Source organism: Globicephala melas, chromosome 9 (genome assembly GCF_963455315.2).
Source record: "Globicephala melas chromosome 9, mGloMel1.2, whole genome shotgun sequence".
Taxonomy (NCBI): Eukaryota; Metazoa; Chordata; class Mammalia; order Artiodactyla; family Delphinidae; genus Globicephala; species Globicephala melas.
The window spans coordinates 301,282-319,812 of NC_083322.1; the positions used below are offsets into that span (position 1 = coordinate 301,282).

The window sequence follows — 18,531 nt, forward strand, 5'->3', positions numbered from 1 at the left end:
GAACAAAATCCACACTCCTTTGTGTGGCACAGAAGGCACTTCAGGCTGGTTTTGACCTGATTTTTCAGCTTCAGCATCTACCATTCCTCTCTTCTCTTAATCCAACCAGAGTAACTTGCATGCATCATTATTTCTGCTTAGTGTATTCTCTTTGCATGGCAACCCCCAGCTAACCCTTTCAAACCCATCTAACGTAGTCTTCCTGAGTCTCTCGTGGACCCTTGGAGGCAGCATCAGACCCTTCCCAGCCCGCACTGTTCTTTCTTCCTAGGCTGGCGGTCATACCTCTCCACGCCCGTCCACCCGCCAGCATGAGCCTCTCAAGGACAGGACCACGGCCAATTCCGTGTCATGTCCCTGGCTTTGGGCACAGAGCCAGACCCAACTAACTGCTCAAAAAATGGCTTCTTCAGCCTGTTTTTCAAAAAGAACAATCTATACGTTTGTGGTAGGTTAAAGCACAGTGACGAAAATGCAGTAACAGAATCAGAATTCACACCAGGCGAATTGTATTTCTGTCCTGGTGCATGATGGTGAGTAGAGAAGCTCTATTATTACATGTAGGTGACTCGTGGGACTGGTGTATGTCTTGCCTGAGGTGTGACAGGATGAATAGGAATTGCTGGTGTACTGGCAGACCTAACTTGAGAAATACCGGTGAACTTAGAGAAATCAACTACTGTTAGGGAAGGCGAATATTTCATTTTGGAATATTTTTTACAGGAGTCATTATTGTTTTTGGTCATTAAAGTGTTTGTTTCAACATAGTTGTACTTTACCTTTAAAACTTGATGATTCAGAAAAAAAATTTTTCAAATCAGATTTGGAGTAGATTACTTATAAGAGCGTCTTGTTTCTAAGTATCATTCTCGCTAATATAATTAAAATGTAGTTTATGAAAAGTCTATTGTCACATAATTTCAGAGTCATTTATTGTATAAAGTAGTACTTTTGTGTTAGAAAATTCTTAGTTTTAATTGTAAATTACAAAAATAACTAGAAAAGTAGTTTATGCTTCTTACAAGTAATTCAAACATATAGAAATAGAGGAAACTATAAAAGCCTCATTCCCCTCCTTGTATTTTTTTTTTTTTTTTTTGCGATACACGGGCCTCTCACTGCTGTGGCCTCTCCCGTTGCAGAGCACAGGCTCTGGACGCGCAGGCTCAGCGGCCATGGCTCACGGGCCCAGCCGCTCCGCGGCATATGGGACCTTCCCGGACCGGGGCACGAACCCGTGTCCCCTGCGTTGGCAGGCGGACTCTCAACCACTGCACCACCAGGGAAGCCCCTTCCTTGTATTTTTTAAAAATTAATTAATTTATTTATTTTTGGCTGCATTTGGTCTTCGTTGCTGCATGTGGGCTTTCTCTAGTTGTAGCGAGCGGGGTCGGCTCTTCGTTGTGGTGCTCCGGCTTCTCGTTGCGGTGGTTTCTCGTTGCTGAGCACGGGCTCTAGGCGTGTGGGCTCAGTAGTTGTGGCTCGCGGGCTCTAGAGCGCAGGCTCAGTAGTTGTGGCCCAAAGGCTTAGTTGCTCCGTGGCATGTGGGATCTTCCCAGACCAAGGCTCAAACCTGTGTCCCCTGCATTAGCAGGAGGATTCTTAACCACTGCACCACCAGGAAAGTCCCCTCCTTGTATTCTTTTTTTTTTTTTTTTTGCGGTACCCGGGCCTCTCACTGTTGTGGCCTCTCCCGTTGCGGAGCACAGGCTCCGGACGCACAGGCTCAGCGGCCATGGCTCACGGGCCCAGCTGCTTCGCGGCATGTGGGATCTTCCTGGACCGGGGCACGAACCCGTGTCCCCTGCATCGGCAGGCAGACTCTCAACCACTGCGCCACCAGGGAAGCCACCACTCCTTGTATTCTTGCAAACTTTTTCTGTACATTTATAAACTTGTATAACTTATATAAAAGTATATGTTTATATGCACACATACAAACATAACAGTATTTTTAAGAATATATGGCCTCTACTAATAAATTTTCATTAATTGGAAAGTCTGGCAATGTTTTCTATTACCAAACATAGTAGTTTCTTGTAATGCTTTAATTGAAAGTAGAAGTTCATTTGATGGTATTTGCACACATGAATTTGGTACGACATACTGACTGGAAGAGAGAGGGACTAATACGGGCCCAGTTGGTAAATTAAATCACTTGTTTGATATCAGCAGGAATTCTCTGATGCTGGGAATATTAGAAAGGAACCACATAAGTGTGCCAAGGATTTTAAGAGTTGGACTTGGAGGCAGGAGGTGAGGGTCTGCCCCTGCCCATGGTTGTGTAACTCGAGGCCTGTCTGCATGGTCGTGGTGGTGGCTGTGAGGATGGCTGGGCGTGTTCCCAAACAGGAGCAGAGCGGGGTCCCCTCCAGTGGGGCTGCACTGGGCACTGGGCAGGGTTGGGGGGCTTGATTCAACCTAGGGCTCTTCTCATGCGCTTGTTTCTTCTACCCTGTCCCCTTCTTCCCTGGGCAACAGTGTTTTAAGTTTTTGTTCATTTTTTATTAAAAATTTTTTAATATACCCGCCCCCCACAAGATGAATGGTAGCAGTTGTACCTGCTTTTCTCCATTTGTACTTTCCCTTAAAAATAAATCCTGGGGCCCTCCCTGGTGGCGCAGTGGTTGAGAGTCCGCCTACTGATGCAGGGGACACGGGTTCATGCCCTGGTCCGGGAAGATCCCACATGCCGCGGAGTGGCTGGGTCCGTGAGCCATGGCCGCTGAGCCTGTGCCTCCGCAACGGGAGAGGCCACAACAGTGAGAGGCCCGCATACCGCAAAAAAAAAAAATAAATAAAAAAAATTAAAAATCCTGGGAGTTATTCCACAGCAAGTATTCAAACAATTCTGGAAATCACTGCTGTGGAGCCCCTCCCCACTTCTGTAGCTGCGCAGCACTTCAAGTGTGGGTGCAGCATCTGTTCCACCCCGCGGTCCTGGCCGCTCCTGCCACGGGCAGTGCTGTGCATGCATCTTCTTTCTAGAAGAGATTCTCAGAAATGGAATTGCTGGGTCACAGGGTGGTTGGATGCACATGGAATTTTGTCATTACTACTTAATTATTAATTCGTGTTGATGGATACTAGCTCTTTCCTAGGAAGGAGTTTGAATGTTGAGTGAAACCAGTCTTAAATTGCTCTCTTCTTAGTCTTGGGTGGAACACTGGGTCTGGTAACAGTGTTTTATTGTGAACTGCTATTGTGTTTGCTGAACTTTGCCATCGGCTGTTTCAGGATTTGTGTAACCTCTGGAGTTACTCGATGAATCACTATTAAACACAAAATTTTCTACTTCTGGCTGGCACTCAGGACCTCGTACATTTAAGGCATGGAATCGGAGTTTCAGGCTCTACTCTGATCGAGTGTGTCCTCCTGAGGGCTCGGCGAGCTCCACGCACTTTGCACATCCCTTAGTAGCGAAGTGGCCAAAAACATGAGCAGACCAATCTGGTTTTCATCCCCATTCTGGCACTAGTAGCTACCCTGCAAATATGGGATAGTAATAGTTCAAATTTGTAGATCTGTTGTAAGAATTAACTCAGATGCTATGTGCGTGACTAGCTTAGCACAGAACCTGCTGCATAGATAGCAACGCATACTAAGTAAATGGTAGTTACTTGTATTATTTTACACAAGTATAGTTTGTGGCTTAGTCATGTTGCCCTCATTGATCTTCCAGAAACCTAGTTCAGGGGAGATTTACAATCTGTCCGTTGGCTGTCCCTCGGCATCTGTCTTCCCTCACCTTCTGCTCCTCTGAACCTTTCAGCTGAAAGGCCTTGAAGAGAGCTTGCCCTCCTCAGCCACCTCATGCCGCGATCTAACCCTCTTGTGGCCTAGCCCAGCTAGTCTGGTAAGCCCTCCAGTTCTCCCCACCCCCAGCCCCAAATGCCTCCTGCCTTCTGGGGGGAAAGTGCAGTCCAGTTCCCTTCCGGTCAAACCTCTGCAGTGACATGGCCTCCAGATCTGAGCAAGCTTCGCCAGCAGTCCTTTCCTGAGCCCTTGCTTCTTGAGCGTCATCTTTCTCAACTCTTGAGCCTTTTCTTCATTCTGGAAGGTTGCTATCCATTTGGTTTTGTCCCAGGATGGATTCAAACTAACTTAATTTAGAAAAACTTATTTGTATGCTAGCCCACCCTCGGGTTCAAGCAAATTAAAAGCTTCACATCCTGCAGCGTAAAGGAGTAGGTCTGCTTAGGCACGTGGACGTGGGGCAGGTGGAACCTGCTGTGGCCTCTCCGTGAAGCGGTGTGACCACAACAGACATGATGACGGTGGCCTCTCCAACCTGGACCTGGCTGCTTCTGGCCCCATTCCATGGTTTGTGCTTAGAGCCCAAGCCTGAGAGTAGAGTTGGTCCTCAAAGAGGCATCTTCTTGGGGACACCCCACCCCACAGTAAGATTCCCTGACCAGCTCCTCTCAGCCAGAGGATGGGGTGGGGCTTGTCTTTTACTGGCTACAGTATCTGTGTTACTTAGGAAGGTAGGTGTGGCAGTTCCAGACCATGTCCCAGTCACCGGTACAAACCTGCCTGAGATGCATCGTGCAGCTGTGCCAGAACTGCAGTTTTCAGGATGTTAGTGTGGCCAGCGTGTTCTTCTTTCTTTGAGGGGTGGGGGAGTACGGAGCATTTCTCAGAGGAGAACTCCCTGCCCAAAACAGCTTTAGCCTTTTTCTGCAGGGGTTGTTTTAACACCACGTAGGTTTTTTCCTACCTCTGTGCTTATTTTCTCCAGTATACAGGCTCCATCATGGAGAACCATTAGAATTCTAATCCTCATCTGGGAGACGGTGTGGAGAGGAGCCGAACATGGAAGATTTGTGCTGGCTCCTTTGGGCCAGAAGGGGAGGGAAAGGTGGGCTTCTGAGGCTCTGAGCCTAGGTGCTGCAGGCAGGGGCCATGCTGGTGGCGAAGGAGGAGCTTGAGACTGTGCGCTCCCGGAGCCCCTCGGCCCAGTGGCAAGGTAGGCAAGGGCTTCAGAGTGTCCTTAGAGCGTGGAGAGCCAGGGCCGCGTGGTTCTGTGTAGGGCTTCCCAGCGACGGGCTTAAACAGCATTTTACAAACAGTAGATACACAGGAAGAATACTAAATGGCCTGTGTGGCGTTTTACTTAGAGTGGTCAGGAGATTGTAAATCGTGTGTATGTTTTTCTCTTAGGTTCATTTTCCAGACACTGAAAGAGCAGAATGGCTAAATAAGGTAAGAGAAGAATACTGAACAGCAGATAGCAGTGGGAATTAGAGGGTGACCTGCCATGTCTCCACATTTGGGGGTTTGGACGCTGACAATACGTGCACGCATTTGGACGTAGCGGGTTGGCTTCTGCTCTCAAAAGAACTCGGTCATGACTGAGACATTACTTTCCTTTTCTAAACAGTGCAGACTGTTTCTTTGACATGAGGAAGTTAATGATATACTCATAGTTGGATGTTTGGCCCTGTGTCTTCTTTTCTGATCAGCTACTGCTCAGATCTCTTTTATGATAGTCATAAGCGAAAATTTTGGAACATTATTGTGAAGAGGGAAATAACTCCCAAGAAATCTAGTGGTAGATAATCTTTTTTTTAAAGGTTATGTTTTTAGATCATTATACTTTGAAGTAGATCTCTTTTATCTCTATGTTTTATATATCCTTAGAGTTATATAGTAAAAACTAATGTGAATAATGATTACCCAAAAAGTAATCACTAGAAGTTAGTCCATCCTTAAAGAAAGCTCATTAATGTTGAGAACGATACAGTTTTAGAAAGTTTTTTAGCAGTGAGTTGAAACCACAGGATTTTCTGACTTTTTAGCAATGATTAAATGTGATGATATGATTAAACAGCATATTTAACTAGAATAACTAATTCCTGCAACATATTGGTTGGTTAATCAATAGTTTACAGTTGTAATACATTTAAAAATTTTAGGTGCGTAGCAAAAAGGACGCCCCCCGTCCTTTGCTTTTCAAAAATTCTGGTAAACTATAGGAGCATAATTTTCCATGATGACTTAAGTACTATACCATCTTGTTTAACCTGAGCTCTTTCTCCTTTTCAGACTGTAAAACACATGTGGCCTTTCATTTGCCAATTTATAGAGAAGTTATTTCGAGAAACCATAGAGCCGGCTGTGCGGGGAGCACACACCCACCTCAGCACCTTCAGCTTCACGAGGGTTGACGTGGGGCAGCAGGTTTGTTTCTTCTTAAGTGTTCTCACCTGTGCACAACTGAAAAGAATGGTAAACTACCTGAGACTGTCTCTAGAGAAAGCTGTTTTGCAGAAGGCTGGCAGTGTGTGCGGGTCCTCCCCAGGTCTGCCTCCCATGGGGCCCTCTCCTCCTCTGTTGGGGCCTCGCCTCGTTCGTCCACTGTGGTCTCTCGGCCAGTCCAGGTCCGTTGGAGGTCCCCTCAGCCCCAGAGAGTCTCTGCCCCACGTTCTTCTGTTAGAATTACCTTTGTACAGCTTTCTACCATCTGTCCTGCTGGAAAGGGAGTTTGATGTATAAGGATGATGAGACTGACAAAAGCTGGAGGTACCTGCTCCACCACAGCGTTTACAACAGCAGCTCAGGCTCCAGTGCTGGGCTTGCGGTGTGGCGGTAGTGACACAGGGGAAGGGAAAGGTAGGCTTTGTTGTTGGAATCATTATATACAAAAGAAAGTCACTAATTCCAACACTGCTAGGAAGCCTCAAGACCACCATTAAGGGCAAGTTTCCTTTTTTATGTTTTTAAGTCAGTGTTTACAATAATTAGCAACAGTTGAAGGTAATATTTTTTCTGTTGAGGTGTAATTGACACATAACATAGCATTAGTTTCAAGGTAACATTGTTTTGGAGTTCAGTAGTCCTTTAAACTCACACACCAGGGCAGAGCCCGACAACCCACTCTCACCACGCCCTGCGTCCCGATGTCTGTGCTTCAGCCTGTCGGGGTGTTAGTGAATGTGGCTGAGGACCATCTGACCCCCATCCATGTCACTGCCCCCAGACACGTTCCCATCCCACACTCCCCAGGCTATCAGTCACCCTTCCCCATCAAGGCCTATTTTCTATGGGCAGAGAATGCTCCGTCTCTTCCGCGGTGCCTCAGGTGTGTGTGTCCTGCCAAGCTGTGTTGTGCAGGCCGTTTGCCCGCTTGGCTGTGAGGTCTACAACACGCTGCGAGTCGGGGTGTGGGCATCCTTTTGTTTGAGCACACCAGGCCAGCACAGGACCACCATGGGACACTACCTTTAATTTTCACTTTACCTCAGTCACCTCAAACGATCACGACAAGAGGGAAGGCACAGCTACAAGCTAGAATGCACGTGACTGTGAAGGGCGGATGGTGACTAGCTTAGGCCTCGACAGCCGTGTAAGGTCTCTGAGGCGCGTCCTTCCCCTGCCTGCCCCTTCTCCTCCGGCCCTACAGTCACTGTCTCCCTCTGGCTGGCGTTTGTGTCTCCCAGAGTTAGGTAAGCTCATGCTTGCGCAGATCTGGAATTCTCGCTCCAGCTGGGTTTGTCTCAGGAAGAATTACGTCCCTGTTTCACATGCGCTTCAGTTTGATGCTACGTAAGATCATCATCAAGGAGACGGCAGGAATGCAGAGAGTAGTGCGGGTTCAGTCGGGGAGCTTGGCGTCACCGTGGCTGCATGGACCTCTTTTGGGCACACAGGACCCGGGCTGTTTGATTGAAGGGACAGAAGAGAGGGGCAGGAGAACCCGAGCAGAAGAGCCCGGGACCTGGGATGGTAGGAAGTGTAGACTTAGAGTTTCTCCTGCAGCTGGTTGAGGAATAAGGTTTCAGGACACTCACACTGTCAGAGTGAGCAGTAAGACTCCAGAGGTCCGGTAGTTCTTCAGCTTGAGTTTTTAATGCTCAAATGTCATGTTGAAAACTTTCTTAGGAGGGGTTTCAAATCAATGGGAAAAAGGTTTTGAAATGATGTTGAAATATAGCATCTATTGTAGGTTTTCCTTTTCTTTTTACAGAGTCATTTGATTGTGACCTTGTAGCATGTATTAGGTGTTGAAACTATAGCTAGTATTTTTGATTCACTCAAAAGCCCCATTTTTATTAAAATCTTAAGAAATGGAAAATTATGACATAAAGAAAAAATGAAGGGAAGTTATATTTTAAACAATTAGTAAGGATGGAGTAGAGGGAAAGGATCAAAGTCATCTGGAAGAGACAAGCGCCCAAGGCTCCTGGGAAGGAGCGAAGCAGGGTCATAGCGGAGCTGTGTCTGTGGCCTGTGAGCACTTGCTGTGCCAGGCCGTGCTCCTCGACCTGCATGGTCCTGTGTCCTGTAGCCTCGCTATTGCCCATGTGGAGCTGCCCTCCTGACCGTGTTTTACAGATGAGGGCGCTGAGGGACAGGTTTAACAACTTGCTGGAGGTGAAACAGCTAGTACATTGTGAAGCAGAGGAGTTTTCACTCCTGTGGCCTGATGCTGAAGCTCGTTGTCTCAGCTCTGCTGTGTCACAGGGCTTGGTTTTCCTTTCACCCTTCCTACGTTTTAAGTAAGCCAGTTCTTGTTTCAGCCCCTCAGGATCAATGGTGTTAAGGTGTATACTGAAAATGTGGACAAAAGGCAAATTATTTTGGACCTTCAGATTAGGTAAGTTTGTATTTATGTCATAGTTAATGATGTGTGATGTCACTTAGCTCTACCCATAAGGTGGAGGTTATAATAAGCACATTTCTTACCTGCTGTTTGATGGAATTGGACTAACTTCTTGTTGAAGACCTAAATTTATTTACTTTCTGGTTTTAGTTCCTGGCAGCCTAGATAATTGCTATCATTCATAAAACATGTTAAATAAAAGAAAGTAAAGGCACTACAAGAAAAGAAAACGACAGACCCATATCCCTTGTGAACATTGATGCCACAATCCTCAAGAAAGTGCTAGCAAATTGAATTCAGCAACACAGTAAAAGGATTATACACTGTGACCAAGTGGGATTTATTCCTGGGATGCAAGGATGGCTCAACAAAGAAAAGTGATCAGTGTAATGCCCCACATTAACAGAATTAAGGGGGGAAAAAAACCCCTGCATGATTATCTCAGTTGATGCAGAAAAAGCATTTGGTGAAATGCAACACACTTTCATGATAAAAACACTTAAACAGGAAGCAGACAGAAACTACTTCAGCATAATAAAAGGCATATATTCACAGCAAGCGGCATGCTCAGTGGTGAAAGACAAACCTTTTCCTCTGAGATCAGGAACAAGACAGGGATGCCTGCTTTCACCACTACTGTTCAACATGGTACTGGAAGTTCTTTTAGAGCAATTAGGTATGAAGAAAACGAAGTGAATGGCATACAAGTTGGAAAGGAGAAAGTAAAATTATCTTTGTACACAGGTAATATGATCTATGTAGAAAACCTGAAAGATTCCACAAAAAAAAGGTTTTAGAACTAGTAAATGAATTTAGCAAAGTAGAAGGATACAAAATCAATGCAAAAAAAAACCACATCAGTTGCATTCTATACCCTAACAACGAGCAATCCAAAAAGGAAATTAAGAAAACAATTTCATTTACAATAGAAACAGAAAGAATAAAATACTTAGAAATTAACTTAACCAAGGAGGTGGAAGACTTGTACAATGAAAACTACAGAACATTGCTGTAAGAAATTAAAGAAGACATAAATACATAGGGATACATCCCATGTTTGTGGTTTGGAAGACTTAACATTGTTAAAAGTCAACACTAAAAGCAATCTGTAGAAGCAGTGTAATCCATATAATCATATATCTGATAAGGGATTGAGATCCAGAATGTATAAGGAACTCCTACAACTCAACAGCAACAAAAAAACAAATAACCTGATTCAGAAATGAACAAAGGACTTGAATAGACGTTTCTCCAAAGAAGATACACAAGTGGACACAGGCACACGAAAGGGTGCTCAACATCACTGTTAATCAGGGAGAAGCAAATCCAGACTACAGTGAGATACCGCCTCACACCCATCAGGATGGCACCTATCAGAAAACAGATTAGTGAGGATGTGCAGAAATTGGAGCCCCTGTGCACTGGTGACGGGAATGTAAAAGGTACAGTTGCTATGGAAACAGAATAGTTGTTCCTCAAAAAATTAAACAATTACTGTATGACCCAGCACTTCCATTTCTGGGTACATACCCAAAAGAATTGAAAACAAGGTATCAAAGAGGTATTTGTGCACTTGTGTGCATAGCAGCTAAAACATGGAAGCAACCCAGGTGTTCATTGACTGTTGAATGGGTAAGCAAGGTGTGTTATGTACATACAGTGGAGTCTCATTCAGCCTTTATAAAGAAGGAGATCCTGCGGCGTGTAGTGTCCGTCCTGCTACAACAGGGATGACCCTTGAGGACATTATGCTAAATGAAATAGGTTAGTCCTGAAAAGACAAATCCTGTCTGATTCCACTCATGTGAGGCCCCCAGAGGAGTCAGATTCACAGAGACAGAAAGTAGGATGAAGGCTGCAGGGGGCTGGGGGAAGCGGGATCAGAAGTTGCTGTTTAACGGGTATAGAATTTCAGTTTTGCAAGATGCAGAGAGTTCTGGAAGTGATGATGGCGGTGATGGTTGCGCAGTCATCTGAATGTGCTTAATGCCACTGAGCCGTGCACTTAAAAATGGTTGAGCTGGTAATTTTATGTATATTTTACCACAATAAAGAATAATTGGGAAAAAAATTACTTAGGGGTCTGCCAGGTGCCTTGCCTGCATGGTAGAGAGGTTTTCTCTGGCTCTTGTCTTCACTGTTCGTGGGCGTTTTTTTCTTTTTCTTTTTTGGTGTCTTAGTGACTGCCAAGGTTCCGGCTTTCCCTGAGGCCCCGGCCCAGCTGTGTGCAGGCCGCTGCTGAGCTGCTGACTGACACACGGCTCCGCAGGGTTTGGTTTGTTGTTTTGGCTAAGGATCGTTTTATTTTATCATCTTTGAGTTTCTGAAGTATATTAATATAGTAAATGAACAGTCAGTACCAATTACCTTTGTTCTAGAAGGGAGCATAGAATGTCGTGATGATGTGATACGGAAAACTCTGCGTCTTCAACGTATTTGGAACTACTGCAAACGCTGCTGCTGTCAGTGCAGTAGAAGAGGAAGCCCCGCGTGTGTCTTCGGGTCAGCCGCACCCTGGGAGGGCTGTCCACTAGGCCGAGGGTGAGCTTCAGGAGCGTGGGAGCCTTGTTCTCTTGTTCCAGCGCTGAGGGAGCACTTCATACACGTTCATTAAATAAACATCGGAGTGAATCTGCTACCCGACGCCATTTTGAAGATGCAGCCTGGCTTTTGTGGTTTCAGCAGACATGACGGCATACGCGAGTTATGCAGCTCAGATATTTATGTCTCTAAAAAGTCTGCATTCTGCTTTTTCCTGTGTTCCAGATAAGGACCGTAACTAGGTTACTGGCCATGGAGTTGGGCAAGGAGTAATTGAGAGCTATGAGGAAATCAATGATCAAGTCTTGGTGTGTGTGGGTGAAAAGCTGTCGCTCACCATCTGCCTCTACAAGGGTGAGGCCGCCAGCCACTGCAGTTGCTGACCTTCCACACACCCTGAAAAGAGTTCAGGGCAGAGATCAGGAATGAGGCCCTCCGTGCTCTGGGAAGACTGGCAGAACAGGTCTTCAGATAGATATATTCAGGAGACGATGTTATGAGCCCAATTTCTTGCATCTTCTCATAGCTAGAAAAGCACTGCTGTTATTAACTCAGATGTCTGCCCCTCGTGGCTAGCAGCAAATTTCTGCCAAAATGTGTGCTTGACTGTACGTCCCCTCTTCACCAAAAGAACCTACAGGTACTGACTTTTACATCAGAACTGTGAATATTGGAAGACTTTCATCCCAGACGCCTTCTGTCACTATTTTGCTCATGTGCTTAGACAGTCTCTCTCATGATTATCAAATTGCCCCCCCCCAACGCTCCCACGCAGGAGTCAAGAGTCCAAGAGTCAAGGGTGGGAGTCAAATCATACGGATCCCACGCAAAATGTAGTGGACGTGCCATGTTCACAGTAAAGATGGGTGCAAGCCTTACATTCAGCATCATGCTGTATTCATGTTTGTTTCACACTAATGATTGAAAAGACTTAATCGTTGAGTAAAAGTGATGCCTCAGATGGATGTAATGTCTTTAACCTTTGACATCAGAGGGCCCTGAGCACTGCTAGTTTCCTCAGTGCGGGGAGCTTGGGCGCAGCGTTTATTTGCGGTGAAACACAATCTCAGCATTTTTTATGTTTTAAACAAGCATAGTTGTTTATAAAACAAATGAAAACTACGCTCCGTCAAGAGACTGCTCCAGAAGCTGCACTTTGAGAAGTGACATTTATACCAAGGCCTCTGGCCAGGCTGCCTGCCTCGCCACCCATGCGGTGGTCCTGACTGGTGTCAGCGACCGCTCCAACGCAGGCACTAGAACACTCTGGCACGGCCAGGCTGCAGGTTACAGCTTTGCCTACAGTCTAGTTCTGGCTGCTTTACTATCATTGTATTCAGATTATATAGCTTGCAGGTCTGTGGTGATTAAGAGAATGTAATACAGAACTTTTTCTTTGCTAGTTTTGTAGGAAATTGTGAGATTGATTTGGAGATCAAGCGATATTTTTGTAGAGCTGGTGTGCAAAGTATACAGGTAAGGTTTTTTTAAGTTTCATAGTCTTCTCAAATTCTCTGTGCTCTATTCAGAAAGAAAATCATGAGGTTTTTATTAACTCAGAATTTCTTTGAAGTTAAGTTTTTGTTTATAGGTTATACCTTGAGAGAAACCTGAAGTCAGATGCTCAGGAATCACTGAGAGGATCCTGCATCCTCCTTCTTGCGTCTGTAATGGCCTGTGGAATTGTTTTCTGTTAACGTTTCGGTTTCCCATTTGAATTTAGATTCATGGTACAATGCGGGTGATCCTGGAACCACTGATTGGAGACATGCCCTTAGTGGGAGCTTTGTCTATCTTCTTCCTTAGGAAGCCAGTAAGTCAATGTTTATTTCATTCTTTTCTTGCCATTCACTGACAAGAATGTGTACATATCGAAGAATAGACAGAGTGGAGAAAAAGAGCTTAACTCACTTTATTCCCTTTGATGCATGAATCCTGCGTGCTTTCATCTCTCTGTCCTTAACGGAGGGCTTCACATCTCTCGATAGACAACTTTTTTCCTCATTATAAAAATGTTTGCTGCAGAAAATTTGAAAGCAGACCTTAGAAAGTATAGGTTGTAACTAACATTCAGCGCCTATCACTGAGTATGATATATATTTACTCATTCAATCCTCATAGCTCTGTAGTTAAATAACTAACACTAAATACTTTTGCTGACCAGGACCTGGGAGTCTGATTTGTCCAAGTCACAAAACTAGTAAGTCTGGGGATCTGCACCTGGACCTGCCCTGGTCTGGCAGAGTTGCTATCCTCATACTCACCCCAAGTCTCCCTGCAGCTGTCCCCACCCTGCCATTGCCTGCCTCTCGGGGTGTGTTGAATGAAGCACACAGTATGCTGTGTTTTTAAGAGTCACAAAGATTAATTTTAACTAAATTATATTTTAACACTTGGATAAACCATGATATTATTATTTCACATTCCATTTTTGTTATAAGTCGTCAATACTTATTACTCATTATTAGCCACAAAAGTAAGACAACAAACATGTCACCTACCTAGACTCTCCCTCACTGAGACCCTATCTCCTCGCTGAGGCCCCTCCCCTCACTGAGACTGTCCATCCTCACCTGGGTGGCTCCATTCCTACAAGGCTCCTCATCTGGGCTTCTGCAGCCTCTCCTTGGCTTTCTGCCTTGGCTCTGTCCTCAGTGGACTTCACTGCTAGGGGCCTTGCCCCGGCAGACTGACCCGCCAGGGGCCGGCTCTCACTCGCAGATGGTCATCTGTCCAGTGCAGTGGTAGTACCACCCCCACCCCCTCCCCCATCGTCCCTTCCACCTCCCTCCTTCTCTCTCTCTCTTCTCCCAGAATGCTGCCCTTCCCAGGACATGGGCAGCCAGGTTCCCTCCTTGTCCCTGTGCCTCACAGTACACTTCTTAATCTTTGGAAGCCACAGCCATATCTGTCTCCATACAGTTCAGTAAATGTCTGATGAATGAATGGATCTGTTTCTCTGATACTTCTTCACGGTGTGCCATTTTTGTAACCTGCAATGAGTCCTTTCTGGAGGTGTCATTAACATCATGTGTAGTGTAAAATGGGGATATTCATTTGTATAATTTGATTCAAATAACTTAATACAAATTATTGTTGCTGGTTTTTAAAATACAAGTTTATCTAGACCAAACAAGTGGTGCTTTTCTGCATAAAAACATAAGAAGTAAGTGTCATCACTTTTTGTTACCACTAAAATTATTGTTCTCATTGCTTTTTATTGCTTAAATAATTGGCTTATTTTGAATGTATCTTAACAACACAAAGCATGGTAAAATTCAAAAGCTATTAAGGAACATATGTGTTAAATTTTAATTTATTAAAATTTTGAGAAATGAAGAAATCCATAAAAGATTCAAAATTCATGGGTTTTTTTCCCCCACATACAAGTTATTGAAAAGACAGTACGTTTTAAAAAATTCCTTCATTAATGAATATAAAAAACTAATCCTTAGCAAGTTGATAAGTATTTTTAGTTTGCAGGGAATTTTTAACAATTTAAAGAAAGTGTTCTTTATTCAGCTCAGAATGTAACAAAATCCAAATCTTTAAATCTTCCTCAAAACTTTGTAATATTCTTCATTGGATCTTTCTTAGGTATACTTAGTTTAAAAATAACATTGTCGGGACTTCCCTGGTGGTCCAGTGGTTCAGACTCTGTGCTTCTACTGCAGGGGACCCAGGTTCAGTCTCTGGTCAGGGAACTAGGATCCCACAAGCCGTGCAGCCAAAAAGTAAAAAATAAAATAAAAATAACATTATAATATTAATTTCCAAATGAAATTTTAGTACTCAGAAAAGCAGGATGAGGCTGTGAAAGGTTGAGGATCACTTGTATCCTTATATGGTGAATTACAGTCACCAAGCACAGGCTTCAGAGAAAAGGGACTTTTTCAGTCGCTTTCATCTGGAAAATGTAAGAGCAGAATTCCCTGCTGGCTGCCAAGTCCTTCCTCACCCCAGTGAAAAACAGAAAGATTTGGGGGTTTGACTATTCAGATGATTTAGAAGCATGGCAACCTTCAGAAGAATATGAAACTTTCGCACATTTTTTTGCTCATTTATTTGTTTAGATTAGTTCTGATAATGTGCTACTTGTTTTTAAAAAAATAACCACAGGTGTCTGCAGTGCTGACCTCGTTGAGCACAGTGGGGGCAGGGCGGATGTACTGTCACCTTATTTCAGGTTAAGTGACAGATGTGAGCGCCACACAGCCTCACTTTCTGCTCCTGGTTCTTTCTCTCCTTTGAACTGCGTGCTTTGAGCAAACTACCATCTTCTCCCAGTATCCATAGGGGATTGGTTCCCGGACTCCCATGGACCGAAATCCGTGGGTGCTCAAGTTCCTTATTAAATGGCGTAGCATTTGTACATAACCTACGCACATCCTCTCGTATCCTTTAAATCATCTCTAGATCACTTATAACACCTAGTACGGTGTAAATTCTGTGTAAATAGTTGAAAGTCCAATGTAAATAGTTGCCCTAGTGCAGCAGATTCAAGCTTTGCTTTTTGGAACTTCTGGAATTTTTTCTTTCTGAATACTTTTGATCCGTGTTTGGTTGAATCTGAGGAGGCAGAGCTGGAGCCCTCAGATACGGAGGCCCAACTGTATTTAATTTCTGTAAGCCTCAGTCTCCCCATCGGTAACATGGGGAGTACACTTATACCTCCCTCAAAAGATTAGAGGTGACGATTAACTGTAAAACACTTGGTATAGCACCTGGCACGTAGTGAGTCTTCAGATGTTTCAGAAATTAAATATTTTCCCGTACGTAGGGTTAGCATTCTGGTGGGATCCTGACAGCAGAGGCCGAGCACTGGTAAGCACAGAAGCTTGGGTTAAGGTTCTGGTACGAGCCAGGGCGCGACCTGCTCTCTGCCCTTGGACGTGTCCCAGGGAAGTGGCAGCCACCTACTCATGCTAACTTGACAGTTGTTGGGATTGCCTCTGGCATACACTCTTAAGGGTGTTTCACCATCCTTAGGTCATTTTTAGGTTTGTCTCAGGAGTATGGATTAGAGTAGACTGAGTCAGGAGGTCCTTTCTAGAACTTCTCCAGGAGATGGTCTGGGGCTCGCTCTGAATGTGTTTATCCTAAAGGGGTCCTCCCAGCTGGCAAAGGACATGCCTGCTGAGGCTTTGATCCACAGATTGAGATTCTTCACCTATAAAATGTAAATAACATCTTCCTTTTAGAGTGATTGTGAAAAGAAATTGAATCCTACTAGCTAGGACTCCAGCAATTGAGGTACCTTAAGCAAAGGAAGGGGGAGAAGGGGAGGCTTTATTTAAAAACAAAATGAGCATATATCGATGTCTCATGAAACCCATGCAGGGGCTGCAGTTGGGAGTCAGGAACAGGATGGAATGTGGACGCCGTGGCCACTGTCTCTTGTGCCTGTTCTGCCTCAGCTTCGTTCTTCTCTCACCCTGAGACCAGCCTCCTCTGGTCCTTCAGGCCACAGGCCAGAAACACTGGCTGCCGGTGCCCCCAGGAGTGAGCCTCCCGGTCTTCCCTGGGTCCTTGCCTGCCCTATTCCAGCTGCATCAGATACAGACCCTTAACCCCGAGACCAGGAGTAGGAAGGTTGCAGCATTCGAATGAGGCTTCCTGAAACCGATTCCTGCAGCCCCGCATGGGAGGCGGCCATGAGGGGCGAGGCAGGGCTGGGCTGGCAGGTCCATGGAGCCCACTGGACGGAAGAGGTCCAATCTTAGGCCACACATTAAGCCACTGGGGAGTTTGCGGCTGTTTATCCCGCCAGGTGTTCTCTGCATTTCTTGGATCTGGGGTTTGATATCTTTCATCATTTTGGAGCATCTTACCCCACCACCATTGTTGTGGTGCTCTTTCAGTGGCCCTGCCCCCTCCCCGTGACTCTGTCTTTGGAGGGTCTTGTGCAGGAGAGAGTGTCGCACCCGCCCCCAGCAATACTGCATCTCTGTGGTCAAGGCATAGAGGGTGAATTCTGTTCCTGTCCTCTGAGTGGCTGTGGGCCCTCGCCTCTCGAAGGCAGGGCTTCTGCCTTTCCTGCAGCAGCTGTGCTCTCCCGGGCCCGCCTTTTTCTGTGGATTTCACAGGGTTTACTCTGGCTCTCCTGCCCTGGGATGGCCCTGTCACCTCAGCTCTCCATGCATCCAGGAGTGATGCTCTTCCCAGTTTTCTACATCCCAAGTGAAAGCTGGAAGTCCTAGGAGCTTTAAGACATAAGAAAAATATTCGTGACCTTTACCACCAGCCCAAATCAGAAAATTCAGAAACTCTGGAGAAGGGCGGAGCCACCAGTCTGTTTTGTTTTGTTTTTAAATATTTATTTTCTTTTTGGCTGCATCTGGTCTTAGTTGCGGCAGGCGGGCTCTTCCTCGTGCCGCGCGTGCTCAGTAGTTGTGGTGCGCAGGCTTAGTTGCTCCGCTGCATGTGGGATCTTAGTTCCCTGGCCAGGGATTGAACCCGCGTCCCCTGCATTGGAAGACGGATTCTTAACCACTGGACCACCAAGGAAGTCTCCACCAGTCCGTTTTTAACAGACTTCCCATGTAGGACGCCTGGCGTGTAGTCAGTGCTGAAATGAGCAGTGGCTGTTGCCGACTCTTCTGCAACCCGCAGATGGCACGGAGGGCAGAGGGCAGCTGGCTGAGGTTCCCGTGAACACATGCTGCGCTGGTGGGGTTCCAGTTGCAACGTGCCCACCTTACTCACTGTTCCTCGGCAGCCCAAAGAGCTGATTTCCTGTCCTTTGGAAGCACGTCTCACTGATTCTTCAGTTTCCCGAAAGGAGATCCCAGTCATCCAGACTTGGTGGGGGAGGCACTAATTTTAGTAGCTTTCCCAAAGCGCTGCCTGGATCTGCCCCTCCCGGTGGCTCCCCCCTGTGCCCCCGCCCTCACACCTGTCCACCTGCTCACACACTCACTCTCGTCCTCCCACACACGGTCACTCACACTCCCACCCCCTCAGCTTGGCTCTTCTGTCCCCTGGCCTCCCTGTGTTCATGGACAGGCCAGCTCCCCCTTCAGGGCCTTGAACGTGGAGGCCCTTCCCCTGGGGCCTTCTTTCTTGCATTCAGATCTCTTCTTTTCAAACTCACCTGAGTCTGTCCTTCCATGAATTCTGCCCCTGCCTCCCAGGCATTTTGTTTCTCAGAATTTGGGTAGCATTCAGGTATATCTTATCATTTTGACCAGGGTCCTGCAAGTAGGCCCTCTGTCACCTGAGAGTTTGTAATCTGGTTATATTCCCTTCCAGGTGACCGCCCTTTGGGAGGGCCTTTGAGTGCTTCTTTACTCCTGATTCAGCAGGATGCCCCAGGCTCACGTTAACAGTTTTTGTCCCAGACCTGGAATCAGCCATTTCTTCAAAATCCCCTGTTCCTTTTAGTG

At 45.8% G+C, this 18,531-nt stretch overlaps 1 protein-coding gene across 8 annotated transcripts in view; it reads left to right on the forward strand.

Moving 5' to 3' along the window:
• ESYT2 (extended synaptotagmin 2) overlaps positions 1-18,531 on the forward strand; it is a 77,019-nt gene that overhangs the window by 24,558 nt on the left and 33,930 nt on the right. For 7 of the 8 annotated variants that reach the window (XM_060305014.2, XM_070046262.1, XM_070046261.1 and 4 more), the window contains exons 2-6: positions 5,164-5,205; positions 6,049-6,183; positions 8,523-8,599; positions 12,550-12,622; positions 12,870-12,959. In XM_060305014.2, the coding sequence (XP_060160997.1) occupies positions 5,164-5,205; positions 6,049-6,183; positions 8,523-8,599; positions 12,550-12,622; positions 12,870-12,959 (417 nt within the window). Of the gene's footprint in view, positions 1-5,163; positions 5,206-6,048; positions 6,184-8,522; positions 8,600-12,549; positions 12,623-12,869; positions 12,960-18,531 lie in introns of those variants that run through there. The other variant, XM_060305016.1, reaches the window with a different exon arrangement.